General features: G+C 52.6%; 1 protein-coding gene across 2 annotated transcripts in view; it reads right to left on the bottom strand.

Annotated features, from left to right (window-relative positions):
- Positions 1–364: 364 nt before the first annotated feature.
- Positions 365–17,219, bottom strand: part of DVL3 (dishevelled segment polarity protein 3) — a 32,980-nt gene continuing 16,125 nt past the window's right edge. The window contains exons 2-16 of one of the 2 annotated variants that reach the window (XM_063407913.1): positions 10,876–10,945; positions 7,328–7,449; positions 6,829–6,935; positions 6,120–6,255; positions 5,807–5,900; positions 5,361–5,430; positions 4,929–5,068; positions 4,655–4,731; positions 4,075–4,142; positions 3,673–3,723; positions 3,402–3,551; positions 2,513–2,644; positions 2,084–2,251; positions 1,254–1,466; positions 365–968 (exon numbers count right to left, since the gene is read on the bottom strand). In XM_063407913.1, coding sequence (XP_063263983.1) covers positions 544–968; positions 1,254–1,466; positions 2,084–2,251; positions 2,513–2,644; positions 3,402–3,551; positions 3,673–3,723; positions 4,075–4,142; positions 4,655–4,731; positions 4,929–5,068; positions 5,361–5,430; positions 5,807–5,900; positions 6,120–6,255; positions 6,829–6,935; positions 7,328–7,449; positions 10,876–10,945 — 2,023 coding nt within the window. In that variant the 3' untranslated portion in view covers positions 365–543. The remainder of the gene's footprint in view (positions 969–1,253; positions 1,467–2,083; positions 2,252–2,512; positions 2,645–3,401; positions 3,552–3,672; positions 3,724–4,074; positions 4,143–4,654; positions 4,732–4,928; positions 5,069–5,360; positions 5,431–5,806; positions 5,901–6,119; positions 6,256–6,828; positions 6,936–7,327; positions 7,450–10,875; positions 10,946–17,219) is intronic. The other variant, XM_063407914.1, reaches the window with a different exon arrangement.

The raw sequence follows: 17,219 nt of genomic DNA, 5'->3' as shown, positions 1-17,219 counted from the left end.
GCGCCATGCGTGCCCAGCGCCCCTGGAGCTCCGTGTCCTGCTGTCGGGCCACGCCACGCTCCAGCTCTCCCCCCCACGGGCGGCAGGCTCAGAGAAAGTCAAACACCCCGTAATTCTTTGCTGCTTGATAGAAGAAACACAAAAGGGTGAAAAGAAAGAAGAGATGTTTAGGGTGGAAGGACTGAGGCAGCAGTGACACACGGGCAAGCAGCACAGGGTGCTGGGACGGATGCGGATTAATGGGGTTAGAGAGGATGGCAGGAGGGAATTACCATCGGCAATACACAAGTCTGGTGGCAGGATGGGCTGACAGCACCCAGCAGGCCTGCCAGGACTGTCCACCCCGCTCGAGGAGGGATTAGAATCAAGGTTTAGTTCCATTTATTATTTTTTTCCCTTTTTTTCTTTTCGTTATCAAGACAAAAAAAATAAACAAAAAAAAACCCCAAAAAACAAGGGTTGAAGCCAGGGCTGGTCCTAGGAAACAAACGACAGGGATAGAAGGGGGAAGGAGGGACAGCAGACAGACAGGGGACGGGCGCTTCACATTACATCCACAAAGAACTCACTGGGGTTGCCCATGGCCATTCGGAAGGACTGTCTACTGGCTGTCAGTTCGGGGGGCACAGAGGCCAGGTCACGGCCCGGCGGTGCCCCAGGGGGCCCCATGGCTGACGGCGGTGGAGGCATCAGCAACATGGGGGGGCTGAAGAGAGGGGGGAGGCCGGGAGGCCCGTACGACTGCTGGCTGTGGTGGCTGCGGATGCTGTGAGCCAGGGAGTGCTGGCTGCGCTGGCTGTGCTGGCTGGCCGGCACCGAGCGCTCGCTGGCCGCACGCTCGCGCCGCATGCTGCTCCTCGTGGTGTGGTCTGACTCGCTGCCGCTGCCGCCCGACTTGGACTCCCCGGTCTTTTCTCTCTCCTTCCTCCTCTCGCTGCCGCTGCGATTGGAACCGCTGCTCCGGCTCCCTGCGGAGCACAAGAGGCAAGGTTAGGCCAGCTCGGACAAGTCAGGAAGAACGGATGGAGTCCTCCCCTCTAGCCAAGGGAGGACTGCAGCACGCCTGGCACAGCCAGGCCCCAGCACAATCTGTGCTCTCAGTCCCCCTGCAGCAGTGAGTCCCATGACCCTTCTGAGATGGCTTCTGCCCTGGCTTCCCCCACATGGGGCCTTGCCTAAGCAGCCTTTTCCTGCTGCTGCCCTGAACAGGACATCTGCCCACCTGCAAGCATATTTTAGTCCTTTTCACTCACCTTCACTGTGCTGACTGCCTGCACTGCCCCCTCCGTAGCTGTAGCCTGGGTCAGGGAAGCCTGGATGGGGGTTGTATGGATGAGGCGGTGGATACTGATATGGGAAGGCCATAGGCCAGGGTGCAGCTCCTGGGTGGGGGAGCGGAGCCAAAGTGTCCTGATCAGAGGCACCGCTGGAGCCATCATGATCATGAAGAGATAGATTAGCCATATCTGCAAGAAAGCGGAGAACAGGGGTTAATTCGAGCAGAAAAACAACCATGTGTGGTGAAGCAGCTTTCTGTCCATTCTTGCTAATGGACAAGGACAGGATATGCAAGGAGACACAAGAAATTGGCACTCTCTCTGTTAGTCAATGCCATCATTTGTGCTTCCTGGCTGAACAACTGCCAGGCTGTGGGAGTCCAAGCTGCCACTCTAATACAGAGACCAGCTTGGTGGAAAAAGACCACATCAGAGCTACAGCTCACTCTGCCAATTCCTTCCCCCATCTTATTTGAGCAGAACTGAAGTTGCCTGAGCACCAACCCCTTGCCAGCACTGAAATTCACTGCCTGGAGACAGTCAGTAAAGACTAAGACTCTGCTACAACTGCTTATGAGAAAAAGATCACATAGCAGGTGACATTGTCAACGCTGCTTCCAACTTCACTACCTCAGCAGCAGGACAAGGGAGCTGGGATATTCTTCATCCCTCCCTTAACAGGGTTTGTAGAACAAGGGGCCCAGCCTGATGGCAATGGCTGTAGGTGTGTCCCCATGGTGTCAGCAGGGCTCTGCTGGACCAGTAACCCTCCATCCTCTCCCTCCCACCCATGCCAAGAGCCATACTTCCACAGAGGTCCCCGAAGATGTAATAGCACTGCTCCGAGAAGGTGATCTTGTTCACGGTGTGTCGGATGTAGCCAGCCTTCAGCAGATTGCTGGCATATTTGCGGGACTCACGGCGGTCTGTAAAGCCCTCCACATGGTGATAGAGCCAATCTACCACATCCGAACCTGCCACCAAATATAAAGTTAAATTTAGCAAGAGAGAGGAAGATGGCAGCCCTTGAGGCAGTGAGCCACACTGGAGCAAAGACAAAGTGGGTCAAAATGTTCAATTTGTGACTTCTGCCTAGTCAGAAGTTTGTTTATGGTGACAAAGATGCTCCCTTGGATATCTACTTGAAAATGTCCACAGCTCTTTGGACATCTGCTTGAAAATGTGCCACCCATTCCCCAGTCCCTGCCTCTGCTGCAGGCAGCACGGTCTCTTACCAATGAAGGCATTGGGGATGGTGATCTTCAGCCACATGCGGTCACGCACTTCGAGGCCTGACTCTGGTGAGGCCATGGCTTTGACAATGGTGGCCATGTCACTGTGAATGGACAGGTGAAAGTCATCGAGGCCTGTGGTGTGGATGAAGGAAGGTAGGCAGAGGTGAGAGAGGACAGAAGAGACAAGAAGGCCACATGGAAGCATCACACACAGGAGGAATGGGCCAGGGAACAATACATCGCAGACAGCCTTGAGGTACATGCTGTGTAATCCCCCTTCCAGTCTTCCCATGTTATCCTTCACATGTCAGCTGTTTCCTCTTGGGAAAAGCCCAGGCAAGAGTCACAAACTTACAACAAACTCCTGGCTTGTTGCCTCACCCAAGCTCTCCAGACCTTTGCTTCAGGGCTCTATACACCAAATCATCCCAAACCTTCAGAAAGCAACCAAGACGCCTGGGCTCAGCAGGACTCCACCCAACCACAAGGCTCTTTGCTCTCAGCTGCCTTCTCTATCCTGCACTATCTGCTGTCTGGGAGGAGCTCTCAATTGCTCCAGGGACATGCTGAATCCCTCTGGCTCTACATTCTCAGCACTAACCCCTGACTGGTCTGAGCCTTTCCTCTACACCTGCCACAGCTCCTGACTGCACCCAGGCTCCTCTACTCCCCTCACACAGAAGGCTGAAAAATGTGATATTAATTCTCCCAGGCAGAACTCCCAGTGATCAAAGTGCCGGCCCAGCGAGAGCTGCCTCCCTCCCAGTGCCTTGGCAGGGCAGATCTGGCCCACCCCAGCTGTCCCCAGGCAGATGTATTGCTCCCCTCACAGCTCAGTGAAGGCGAGGAGGCCGTGCAGCGGGTGCAGCACGGAGGCACAAGGACTTACGTTCGGTCTCTGGGATGGAGCTGGTGATGGAGGAGCTGGTGGAAGTGATTGTGCTCATGGATGGACTCATACCGTACGCTGGGTAGGTGCCAGTCATCGCTGCCGTGTGAGACACCCAGGCTGCCGGGTCGATGGGCCGGATGGGCTCACCTGCATGGAAGAAAGAGTCAGTCAGTAGCTGTAAGAAATTATCACCTCATCAAAACAACCTCTAGGGAGGGACAGGGACTCAGCACAGCCCATTTCATCCCCAGTATTTGCCGGGACTCACCCGGATCGGAGCATGGAGAGTCTGGCCCAGCCCAGATCCGCTGGGGAGCAACTGGGAGAGAAAGAAGAGAGGGAGGGTCAGCAGGAGAGGTGCAGAGGGAGAGATCCCCCTATGACTTAAGTGGGGTTTCTCTTTCCTCTGGCGCCCCAAGTGACCTCCCTGCCCCAGTGATACGCGTCCCCAGCGTGATGTGGGAAGGAGGGCTGGGCTTATGGGCATTTTGGTCTGGGAATAGGACATAGCAGCCTCCTAAAAGGAGAGCTGACACCCCATCAAACCCCAATTCAGTGTCCCATCGAGTCACACACACAGGGGAGGAACAAGACAACAACGAAGTGCTTAAGGCAGGGCTCTCACATGAGCTTGGCACCAGCACTAAGGGTGGGTCAGCTATCCACTTACTCCTGGGTAATGAGAAGCAGCCCCGCGGACTGGGGTCCCAGCACTTGGCCACTGTCAGGGTAATGGGCCTGCAACAAAAAAGTGAGAGTTAGAACCAGAGCACAGTAACACAAACCTCTGCATGACAGGTGGATGCTATGTGCCAGTTCTCTCCTGGAAGACAGGGAGAAGCTGCCAGTAAAGTGACTTTGTACCCCTCAAGCTATGGGTTTCCCTAGTGACATGAACAAAATTATGTGACCCTGCTGAGGGTTGCTGGTGACCCAAATAGAATCAGACAATCACACTACAGTTTGTTTTAAAAAGGATCTTTAAAGGTCATGTAAGTCCAATTGCCCTGCAATGAGCAGCAACATGGCATCCCCACAAATAAAGGGACACAGACTCCAATTCCCCGCAATTCCGGTGGCTGCAATTCTTGCATTGGATATGAAAACTCAGGAATCAAAGCAACACCAAAACCCTAAGCTCTGAGCTTCTGCAGAGGCACCAACAGAGGTGGCTGGAAGATACGACTCACACACCCCAAGCACAAACTGTGCAGATGTCCCTGGATGGAAGGAACAACCCAAGCACTCACCCCGGCTTGTGCACAATCTCCCTCAGCACCCGCACAGCATCATCGTTGCTCATGTTCTCAAAGTTGATGTCATTTACCTGCAAACAACACCAAGAGGTGAGTCCCACAGATGTGACCAGAGGCTGAGCTCTCCACTCAGCTCAGCCATGACTCAGCTTCCCTCTTCCAAGCACAGCTTCCTGGGTTTAGCCTGCCAAAGTTCTCAAGGAGGCTTCTGGGTCTTTTCTTACTGCTTTCCCAGGCCCAAAGATGGAGATATGTGGGCGTGAAGTACCTGTAGGAGCATGTCTCCTGGCTCAATCCTGCCATCAGCTGCCACAGCGCCTCCCTTCATGATAGAGCCAATGTAAATGCCTCCATCCCCACGCTCATTGCTCTGTCCCACAATAGAAATGCCCAGAAAGTTGTATTTCTCTGCAGGGATGGGACGAGAAAGAAGTAAGTCACCATAAAGCATCAGGCACAAGCAGACCTAACCTCAGTAAAACCACATCCTAATGATGGTGATTAGCACCCCTGTCCCAGAGAGATATCCTGGGACACATAAAGTCTTGAGAGACAATTTCTACAAGAGAAGCCAATCTCCTAAGGAATTCATCTCCTCACTCCTCCCTCATGTATTCTCTTTGCCCCCTCCCCAGTTCCCTCTCCACAACCCAGTCTTGCTCTGGAAGGACTGCAGGCTCCATGCACACCTCCCACTCACCCATATTCAGCGTGACCGTGATGATGTTCAGGGACATGGTGGAGTCTGTGATGCTGCTGAAGGACGAGGACTGCAACGTAAGCGAAATATGAGATGTCCTCCTGTGCCTCAGTAACGTTCCCAGCCCTAGTTTCCTCCACTTGTCCTTTCTTTCCTACCCCTCCTTATGTCACCACAGCCACAGCCACAACTCCAGTCCTATGCTGGGAGCTTTGCAGAGCCAGAGAACAGCCGTGATCCTTATGACCTCTCTACGGCTGAGACAAAAGCCTGTGATCCCAGCTCTTGAGGCTACATTGGCATGGATAAGGTTCACTGCACTTTTTGAAGTCTCAGCACTTGAACACTCATCTGAAGCCATGCTCACAGCAAAACCAGCTGAATCCCTGAGAGCCCACCCTGACCTGCAGTGCCCTCCCCAGGATACCCAGCCCCTCTCTGGGTACCCGCTCAATGCGTGGAGCCTTCTGTTTCCGTCGGCGTCGCTTGTGCCTTCTCATTAGACGGGAAGCACTGCTTTGCTCTGTCGAACTGCTAAACCTGCAGGCAAAAGCAAGAGTCATCTTTTGTGCCAATGGCACAGGGAACAGAGGACTGCAGGGGTAGAGGGCAGAACATGCACATGGGGTACGGACAGTGGCAGAGGGGTCTGCTGGATGAGACAGAAACAGGTCTGAGCCCAGCACTACTGTGCCCTGCATCTCTCTTTTCTGGGAGTTGGGGGAAATTAGTGTTTCCGCAAGACCCAAGCTCTCCTACCTGCTGGTGGAGTCATCCTCATCTGAATCAAAGAAGCTGGTGGTCTCCAGCTCGCTGCTCATGAGTGTGGAGGAGCTCTCGTACCCACCCAGGTCTCGGCGCCGCTCTCCCTTCACTGTCCCGTTCACCCTGGGTGCTGTGAAAAGACAAGGCTCAGTGGGCTTGAGACAAACCCTTCCCCCATGCAGGGCTCATGGCAACCTCCTGAGAATAAATATGGCCATCAGTCAATCCCATCTAGTGCCAAATAACTCCCAGTCCACCCTGGGATCAGATCCATCTCCTATGGATCTTCTGTCCCTACAGGATGGGGAAGAGGCTGATGGGCCAGTAGGAACAATGCTGATAAACTTGTGCGAGACTTGCAGCTGTTTCCTTGGTAGAGCAAGAAGGAGCACAAGTGGCAAGGCTAAAGCTCACTCTGCTTTTCAGATAAAAACGCAGAGGCACAACTGTCTCCTGCTCTTGGGGCTTCTACAGGAGATACCTCCATTGACCCCAAAGGGTTCAGCACCAAACTCTGATGTAACACAGGTGTTAGCTCCTGCCTCCAATGTGATGCTATGGCCCTTCTAAAAGCCATAGAACAAGCCTTTTGAGCTGGGAAGGTTCTGCAGAGCACAGAAAGCTGCCCCAAGTCTGGAGCTGGTGCTGCCACCATGTCCCAGCCATGCCCTTGCACAGCTCCCACCACGTTACCAACACTCACCATGCTCAGGTCCATCTGTCCGACGAGGTCGTTCCCTCTGCGATGACACCACCGAGTCTGTCTCTGTCTCATTGTCCAAGTTTTCTCGACTCCCCCCAGTGTTAGGGCTGTGATGAAATAAAAGCAACAAGTATGTTCAACAGGGAACAACTTGACAAGGCTCTCTCTACCTCTGTCCTGACCAACACAAGGTTCCAGCCATCAACTGTCTCTTTCTTGAGAGACAGGAACAACCACAACACATCTATGAGTGCAGGGCAAAGGACTGGGGATGCTGTGCTGGCTCTTTCCCTCCATGATTTTCATCATGCCCTTGTTTGTTGAATAACACAGCTCCACTTCAAGTCTGCTCCCAGCCCCACTCTCCTCCCCTCTTGCTGGCTGTCATCCCTGACAATTTGGGTAAGAGTGTCCCAGCCTGGTCTGGGATACTGGTCTGGATTACAGGAAACACACCATGTGTCCCTTGGAAACCAGAACAGATGTCCATGTAACTTACTGGAAAGAGGGGGGCCTGGAGTCTCCAATTCCTCCTGTGCGCTCCATGGAGGGCGGCAGCTCTGTCTGGTTATCGGCACAGACCGAGCCAGCATCTGAATGGGAACCCTCCGCAGACACCAGCTGGAGGGACGAGAGACAGAAAAGGAAACTGAGAAAACATTTATAAGAGTGGCCAAAGGAGCTGGCCAAAAGCCTGCCTGGCTGGCCCAGGATCTCATTTCTGGCAGTTGACAACAGCAGATGCCCGGCAGCAGGTATGGAACAGGCCAAGCATGTAGCAACATCTCCCCCTGAGGCCTTCCCACACACTGGCTATTTGTGGCTCAGGAATTCCTGACCCAGCAGTGAAGCCCAGGTGGGTGACAGCCGTGCTTGGACATCTCTGACATCACCTGCACACCCACACCACACACTCAGGTAACCTTTAGCAGCAGGGACAGACACATCCTGCAGCAGGGACTGGGTTCCCCCAGTTCGCACACTTGAAAAGGCAGTTACAAGTCATTCCTTTCCTCAGCTCTAGCAGCTTCTTCACTTCTGCCTTCAAGCTGTGGAACCCAGCAGGACTTTCACCTTCCCAACCATCAGAAGCTGGAGGTAACAGAGCTCAGGGCCAAGGCTTTTTGTCTTTGAAATAGACTCTTGAAACAGGCTCTTTTTCTGGCTTCCATATGTTCTTCACAAGCTTGCAGGCTGTGTTCAGCTTACTGGCTTGAGTACAACCTTCAGCCAATCTTTGGGATGCTCAGTGGATTTCCCAGCCCAGAAATTCAAGAACCCTAGGGACTCTGGGACTCTACACAAGCCATGCTGTGGGGCAGCCCAGACACATCAACACACCGTGATTCTGGCTCTGTAATAAATCACCAATTTCAGGGCTCAGGGAATGAGCTGGACACTCTCTCAGGGGCCATGGGGTCACCAGTGGAATGAAACAGAGGATAGCCCAAACGAGCTGTTCCCCAATATTGCTCCTTGTCCAGATTTGCACTCTCACTTTCAAGCTGTAATTAACTGAGCTGATCCCAATAGGGCCAAGCAAGAAAGCAACAAAAAGCCTCTTCCTTGACAGAGGCATTCAGGGCCCACAGAGCAGAGGTGACAGGGCCCAGAAAGGATCTAACAGAGGTGAGGGACACCTACTGCTGCTCAGGACAGAAGAAACATGAAACATAGGTGGGAAAAAACGCTGATAGCTGCTGTCCAAAACATAATATCCAGTGTAAATTCAGAGGCAGCACTTCTGCTTGCTGGTGAGGGAACCACGGGGAGAAACAAAACCACATCTGCATGGATCCAAAAGCAGATGTCAATTCAGATGCTAGAAGCACAGCCCATTTATATAGGTCTTGAGTGCTTCACAACATCCCTGATGAAAGAGCTGTGCCCTGACCACCTTCAGGAACTGGGGAAATCCTTATAAGGGGGGGATGGACCCCACAGATCATCATTAGTGTAGCAGATGAGAGGTCTACTGCCAGGGACATTGGTAACAGAGGCAGGGATGCAGCTAGAGCAAGGAAGAGAGGGCAGCCTTGAAAAAGCTGGAGAAAAAAGCAGCAGACAGGGCAGAGAGCAGCCTCAGGTGTCAGAAGCTGCAGAGCCCGTCCCACAAGCCCCAGGACAAGCCCAATGGCTCCTGCTCTCACAGCTGTCTAACCAGCTCTTGTCTCACGCTCAGGTCAGCTTCTCTCCCTCCAGCAAGCCCCAGGAACATGCCTGGCTCTGCTCCTGGCACCTTCCTGGTGACTTGTCTTCCCAGGACATATCCCCCTCCCTAAGGGCCACATCCCTACTCTGGTAGCCACTGCCTGGGAGAACAGGGTAGAAGAGATGCTGCAAGTGGCCAGCATTGCCTAGGGAAAAGTCATGTAACACATTATGCTTGAAAATCTCAAGGCAACATCAAGCAAATAGATCTGGACAGAGGGAACTACCCACAGGCAACTGTCAAACAGCAGTGAGGAGAGTTGAGGGGGTGTTCCCAAGCAGGCGGCATTGATGCTATCTTCCTCTAACACTCCCAAGGCTGGGATTTCCTTTCAGGAAGGTATTGATAACCATCCTGCACTTTTCCTGCCTCTTACACTGTCAGGAAATACTCACTTGGATTCAAACCCCCATCTTTCCCTGTTGCTAAAATTAGTACCAAGTTCCTATAATAGCACCATCCCAGCCTGCCTGTCAGAAGTAGCAAAGAAAGTGTTCCCCTCTCAGCCCCCAAACCACACATGGACTGGGAGACTCTCAGCAGAGGTAGAAAAAGGGATCATCGGGTGCACAAAGGCCTCTGGGACTGCCATCACCCTTCATACACCAGAGCTGGTAGTGATGCTCACTCTGGGCACAAGTTCCCTGCAAGGACCCAGCCCAGCAGTGTAGCAGCATGGTGGTCACACCAGACAGACCCACAGCAGATCTGTGCCACTCACACTGAACAACTAGAGAGCTCCTACAAGAAAAGCCAGCAGCTGCATGGATACATGCATCATCACAAGGAAAAGCACACCAGATAAAAAGCAGCACTGGAATGTGTTTAGAGACTCTGGGACGCCCCACTCCCCACTCTCCTTCTGGGCAGGTGAAAGCAAAAAGCAGCTGGAAAGGGTGGGGAGACATCTTGGGGCAGATGCAGCAGCAGCGGGATGGATGCAGAGGAATGTGTGGTGGCCAAGAGGCGGACCCAGGCTGTTTTCCGAGGGCCCTGGATAACCGCTAGAGGGAGGACGGCAGGCGTCCGGCCCCGGCTCTTTGTGTGGGAGCCCAGCACAGCCTTTCCTCCCTGCTCCAGCCTGTACCCTGCTCCCCTGGCTGGAATCCAGCAGCAGCTGTTTCGGCAGTGGGGTACCTGCCTATCCGTGTCACTAGTGCAGGGAGATAGAAGGAGAATTAGGTCTGACCTAGCCTGATTTGCTGAGGATTTTTACTGTTCAGGGGCTGCTTAGAGGCCTCTGGAAAAAGGCACTTGAGTCTTGGCTCTGCTCCTGGTGTAGATCCACACACCCTCATCAGCACAAACTGCAGCTCAGCAGAGGGAAAACTGGATTATGTACTGTGGAAGCATGCGAGCAGGGAGCAGAGCATGTGCATGGCATGGTACTGAGGGAAAAGCTTGTCCTGCCCAGGCAGTACCTTTAGTCTTCAGGGCAGTCAAATCCAGTCCGCTTCACCAGCACTAAAGTCACTTAAGCCCTTTGCGCCAGTCACTGGAGCGGGACTGTCCTTGGAAAGCTGACCCTGCCATAGGGGCACAGGGGTTATGCTGTGGACAGGCCACAACCATGACCTCTGCTAGCCATCAGTTACCATAAACTCTTCACAGAGGTACCCCACATCTTCCCTGGCACAGGGGACCCAGCATAACAGAGCCCCCTCTGCAGCTGAGGGACTGGAGTGTGGGGATCCAGCTCATCAGTGTCATGAGCAGCCAGCACAACAACAGTACAGAGCAGTCCCTGTGCCTTACTTGGCACTCCACATCCAAATGGTGTTTTTCAGAGAGGGCACAAACAGGCTGAGAGATACCAAAGCAAGGGGCTTGCTTACCCATGACACCACTCGGCCGTTGAAGCAGGGAAGCTTGGCATTGTCATCTGAGATCTCTTCTTTCACCACCCTGCAGAGGGGAGAGGAGGCAGTCAGAGCTGGATTCAGGACTTCGAAGGAAGAGGAGACTTTCCCAGATGGGTATTTGCACACAACACCAGGCAGCCCAGGTTTGGGGATGGAGCAAGAGAGGACTGGCAGCTCTCCTGTGCTGCCAGGCCACAGGTTCCTATGCCCACAGCCACGACTGGCAGACTGAAGAGGAGCCAGACAGAATAGTCTTTCTATGTGCATGCAGCTGTTTCATCCCTCAGTTCACATTTTAATCAGTAAAATCAAAATTCAGGCGCAAATCATAGAATCATTTAGATTGGAAAAGACCTTTAAGATCATCCATTACCCAATTTAAGTCCAACCACTACCCAAGCACTGCCAAGGCCACCACCAAACCATGACCCTGAGTGCCACATCTACATGACTTTTAAATACTTCAGGGATGGTGACTCCACCACTCCCCTGGGCAGCCTGTTTCAGTGCTCAACGCTTTTGGTGAAGAAATGTTCCTAATGTCCAATCTAAACCTCCCCTGGCACAACTTGAGGCACTTGCCTCTTGTCCTGTAGTTTCCCATTTGGGAGAAGAGACCAATCCCCACCTGGATACACCCTCCTTTCAGGGAGTTGTAGAGTGATAAGGTCCCCCCTGAGCCTCCTTTTCTCCAGACTAAACACCCCCAGCTCCCTCAGCTGCTCCTCACAGGACTTGTGCTCCAGACCCTCCCTCAGTTCTGCTGCCCTTTTCTGGACATGCTCCAGCACCTCAATGTCTGTCTTGTAGTGAGGGGCCCAAAACTGAACACAGGGTTCAAGGTGTGACCTCACCAGTCCCAAGTACAGGGGACAGTCACTGCCCTGGTCCTGCTCTCCACAGTACTGCTGACAGAATCCAAAATGCCACTGACTTTCTTGGCCACCTGAGCACACACTGCCTCATGTTCAGTCACTGTCAACCAGCACACCCAGCTGCTTTCCTACCAGGCAGCTTTCCCACCAGAGCTGTGTGTGGTTGTGACCCAGGCACAGGACTGAGCACTTGGCTTTGTCAAACCTCATACAATTGGCCTTGGCCTGTCGATCCAGACTGTACAGATCTCTCTGCAGGGCTGTCCTACCCTCCAGCACATCAACACTCCCACCCAACTTAGTCATCTGCGAACTAAGTGTGCCCTCAATCACCATGAGCAGATTGATAAAGATATTAAACAGGACTGGCCCCAGTACTGAGCCCTGGGGAACACCACTGTGAGCAGGCAATAGATGTAGCTCCATTCCTGACAACCTCCTGGGCTCAACCATCCAGTTTTCTAGCCAGGGAACAGTGCACTTGTCCAAGCCATGAGCAGTCAGTTTCTCTTGGAGAATGCTGTGGAAAATTGTGTCAAAGGCTTCACTAAAGCCCAGGTAGATAACAACCATAGCCTTTCCTTCATCCACTAACTGTGACTTGTCACAGGGGATCAGGTTGGTCAAGCAGGACCTGCCTTTCCAAAGCCCATGCCAGCTGATTGCCTGGCTGTTCTGTACATGCCCCATGATGGCACTCAAGATAATCTGTCCCATGACCTTCCCTGGCACTGAGGTCAGGCTGACAGCATGTAGTTCCCTTGGACTCTTTCTGGCCCTCCTTGTAGACGGGCATCACATTTGCCAACTTCCAGTCACCTGGGACCTCCCTGGTTGACCAGGACTGCTGGTAAATGAGAGTGACTCCATGAGCACTTCCACCAGTTCCCTCAGTATCCTTGAGTGGATCCCATCTCTCCCTGTACACTTCTGTGTCTGAGTGGCACAGCAGGTTGTTGACCATTTCCTCTTGGATTACATGGCCTTCATTCTGCTCTTGGTCCCCACCTCCCAGCTCAGAGGGCTGTGCAACCTGAGAATAGCTGATCTTACTATTCAAGACTGAGGCAAAGAAGACATTAAGTACCCCAGCCATTTCCTCACCCTTTGTCACTGTTTTCCCCCACATCCAATAAAGGATGGACATTCTCCTTAGCCCTCCTTTTGTTGCTGACATTATTTGTAAAAACATTTTGTCTTTAACAGAGTAGCCAGATAAGTTCCAGTTGGGCTTTGGCCCTGCTAGTTCTTCCTGCATAACCTCACAACATCCTTGTAGCGCTCCTGAGTGCCTCCCCCTTCTTCCAAAGGTAAAATATTTTATTTTTTTCCTGATTTGGAGCAAAAGCTCTCTGCTCAGTCAGGCCATTCTCCTTCCCCACTGGCTTGTCTTTCAAGCACACAGGGACAGCCTGCTCCTGCATCTTTTAGATTTCTTTCTTGAAGAATATCCAGCCTTCCTAGGCTCCTTTGCCCTTCAGGACTGCCTCTCAAGGGACCCTTTCAACCAAGTCCCTAATCAGGCCAAAGTCTGCCGTCTGCAAGTCCAAGGTGGCAGTTCTGCTGACCCCTTCCTTACTTCTCTGAGAATCTAAAACTCTTACCATGTTGTGATTGGTGTGCACAAGAGCCTCCAGCCATCACATCACCCACATGTTCTTCTCTGTTCACAAACAACAGGTCCAGTGCTGCCTTCCCCAGCTGGCTCCCTCACTTGCTGTATCAGGGAGTTCTTCCACACACTCCTGCAACCTCCCAGACTCTTTCTGCTGTACTGTATTTCCAGCAGAAATATTTCTACCCGTTTGCTTATTTCTAAAGAAATACATAATTTATGCCTCTTCATAATTATCTGAAAGAATCACAAGCTATGCCAGAGATTTCTAATAGATGAAAGCGAAATACATTAAACATGCTGCCTACCAAATGATACTGTTGCTTTTTAATTACATACATAATATTTCAACATCAATTCAAGCTTTATAGTTGTGCCATAATGTCATGTCCCTACATTACACAAACTTATTACATTATTATCAGCCTTCACAGTGAAAGAAGCACTAACTAACTTTGTTTTTTCTCAGGAGTAAAAAAAAATACTAAAAAATCGATTTTCTTTGGAGAAAGAAAGTTTATTTTTTTAAATATCACTGGAGCCCTAAATACTTTTTCCACAGAGAATCTCCAATCAAAACAACTTGCAAATTCAGAAGAGTCAATTACTACTATCTTTGATAAATTGAATACCAAAATAGTCTTTAACAAGATAATTTCCTTTTCTACCTTTCTACTTTGAAAATAACATTTTAAGCACTCTTATTTAATACAAAGATATATTACAATTAGTTTGTGATACTATGTTCCCCCTTCCAAGCTATATCTAAGGTAGCTTGACACATATCATACTTAAAACATGAAGTAACTAAATAGTGAATAAATTATTGGACCGAGACAAAGTCCAAAAAAGAACAAAGTAAAGAATGTGAAACCAAGAGAAATTATGTATTAAAAGTAAGTAGATTATAAGTATCTAACACTACTCAGAAGTGGAATCCTACCAACAGCTCTGAAGGGTGCCCAAGCCAGTCCCCAACTCACAGAGAATCGAAGAGGATGCAGAGGTGGGACACGGAGCTGTGACCCATTGCCCCAGAGTGCCACCAAGTCACAGCACGCTGGGGCTTGGAGAAAGAGGTGCTCTGGGCTCCTGGCTGTGCTCCCTGGTGTGCCAACAGCTGCCCCAACTGTCCCTGAAAACAGGACACGAGGCGTGCCAACACTCAAAAGGCATCAGCAAAAAGCAAATGAACAGCGCTGGAAGCCCAGACCTGGGGAGCAGGCTCGCTCCACCCTGCCAGCCCCACTGGTTGCACCGGTGTCACACACGCTCAGCAAGGGGCTGTCCCACGGGCTGAAAGGCAGCACATCGCCAGGCCTTTGCTGGCAGCTGGCACTCTCAATCCCTGACAAAACTGGAGAGGTAGCAAAGGGGCTGCACAAAGGCTACCCATCCCCAGAAGGCACAGATGAGGAGGTCATGGTTTGAGCAGTCTAATCCACTCCCAAGGATGTGTGTTAATTCCTCTTGCACAGATGGAGAAGCAGGAAAAGCAGGAAAGGAGCAGTGATGACAGATTAAAATCCTGCTATCTTAATGCTTCTTCAGCATGTTCTGTGCCAGCCTCTGCCCAAAGCCCCTGCAGCCCAGATGAATGTCAAATAGAGGCAGTCCCCTTGGGACCCACCCTCTTTGGTGCCCACACCAGCCCTTTCCAATGCAGGCAAGTTGTTGTCTTCTCACTTCCAAGCACACACACACATGCACCCTGCCCTGGCTGCACTAGCATCCATTCATACTGTCGCCAGCACCCTGGACTGCATCCAATTCCTAGAGAGAACTTCAGGCAGAGCCAATTTCCAGTGCTACATACTGCCTGCTCAGAGACACAGAGCCCTGCCTGTGGGTGAAGGGACAGGGTGATATATTTGCCGGGTCAAGGTGACCAACTGCTCTGCACAAGTCAACTATTCCACTTTCAGTGGGGATAGAGGAAACCAACCCCAAGACGCGCCCATTCAGCCTCAGCTGCAATGCCTGATGGAGAACAAGCCCCCTCTGTCCTCAGAGCTGGTCCCTCCTCACTCTTATTACCCTGTGGCTGCCCCAGACATCCCAGGGGTCAGCTCCACCCCGAAGCAGTTTTCTCCCTCCTTCCCCAGCCACTACATTATTTATCACTATTTATCACCCAGATGCCAGAGCACAATGGCTTATATATTTAGACTCTACAGAGCAAAAACTGATAGTGCTGGAGTCAGGCACATGCCGAGCAGGAATATCTCTGCGGCACTGCTCACATCTGTCACCCCTCACACCATCCCAGCTATTCGTGCTCTGCATTCCTTTCCAGCCTCAGCCTGAACTGCAGCCTTCCTCCTCCGTTCCTTTCCAGCCTCAGCCCTAGCTGCAGCCTTCCTCCTCCCACCTCTCACCACTCTTCCAGTCACACTTCTCGCACGGACACGACCGCAGGTTCACACGTCAGAAGCCACTGAGCGAGCAGCCTCTGGGGGAGCTGTGAGCAGTGCCACGTTTCTGCTCCGCGCCTCAACGGGGAGGCAGCCATGAGACGAAACTGTCCCGCGGATGTGCTGGCAGGGAAAACCATCCTGTGAATGTGCTGGGAACAGCCCCCACCTGATAGGGTCTGAGCCCGGAAATCCTGAAAGAGCAGACCCAGAAGGAGTTCTGGCTCTCTCGGTTCTCACCAAGCCTTTCCTTTTACCAGAAGCCAGGGAAAACATCTGCCTAAGGCTGATTTCAGAGGGACTGCTTTGAGTTTACTGTCAAGTTTTGAATGTTCCAACGTCCTGCTGGGGGCTGGGTGCAACACGGCTAAGAATGGTGGCCAGGAAAAAGCCCCTTTCATGTAGAGGTAACCCGAGCCTTACCCAGCCGAGTGTGAGCCCAGGACCCTCGGCACAGAATTGCCCTGCAGCCGGGCACTCACCGGCCCCTTCCCATGCTGGGGCCAGCAGACACGCCGAGGCCAAGCTGCAGCTCGGCGCCTGGCCCGCAGGCCCAGCGCTCCCCGGCACTCATCTGCCTTGAATTTTCCAACAAAGAGACCTGCGGGAGGGAGGAAGGAGGGAGGGTTACAGGGGAGGCAGGCCGAGTGGGCGGATGATTCCACCGCTATCCCCAGTGACACGGGGCCAAGCCGGGGGGAGGAGGAGGAGGAAGAAGAGGAGGAGGGGACGAGGCTCTGGCTGCGCAAGAGCCCGGCTGCGGTGTGCGGAGGGGGCTGCCAGCGCTGACACAAACAGCACATCTGCTCCCATGCAGCTGGGGGAGGGGAAGGGACAACCCCGGCAGCAGGGAGGGAAGCAAAGGAAACTCAGCTCCAACCCTGGCTCCATCCCTACCCTCCCACCAGCTCCTCCTTTGGAGCCAGCAGACCCTCTCCCCACGGCCTGGGAAGATGCCACGCTCCCCGTTTCCCTCCCTCTGCCTTGCCGGCAGGAGCAGCTGGCAGCCTCGAACACGGATGCAGAGGGGAGTGAGGGACAGGCAGGCAGATGCTGCCTTCTCCAGGGAGTTCCAGCCCGGCTCAGGAAATTAGAGGGTATTTTATATCACAGAGTCATGTCCTAGGAATGAAGGGAAGGTGGGAACAAGAGAGTGTACACAGGACAGAAAGGAGGCCATAAACCCCAAGCCGCGGAGACGGCCGCGCCGTGTCAGACCCCGGCTGCGCACACATCACCAGCGCAGCTGCTGTGTTCCACCCTCCTCGTTTCCCTTCGGTGGCCTCCAGCCTGGCTGAGACTGCGAATACAAGCGAGTTTCTCGCTTCAGCCAGCTCTAGTCTCTCCTGAGCAGCATGCACTAGCCACAGCAAGGTCCCTGCAAAGAACTCTGATAGAGTAATACAAGCCCAG

The sequence above is a fragment of the Prinia subflava genome, chromosome 11 (genome assembly GCF_021018805.1).
Source record: "Prinia subflava isolate CZ2003 ecotype Zambia chromosome 11, Cam_Psub_1.2, whole genome shotgun sequence".
NCBI classification, from domain to species: domain Eukaryota; kingdom Metazoa; phylum Chordata; class Aves; order Passeriformes; family Cisticolidae; genus Prinia; species Prinia subflava.
This window is presented reverse-complemented; position numbering and strand designations above follow the sequence as displayed.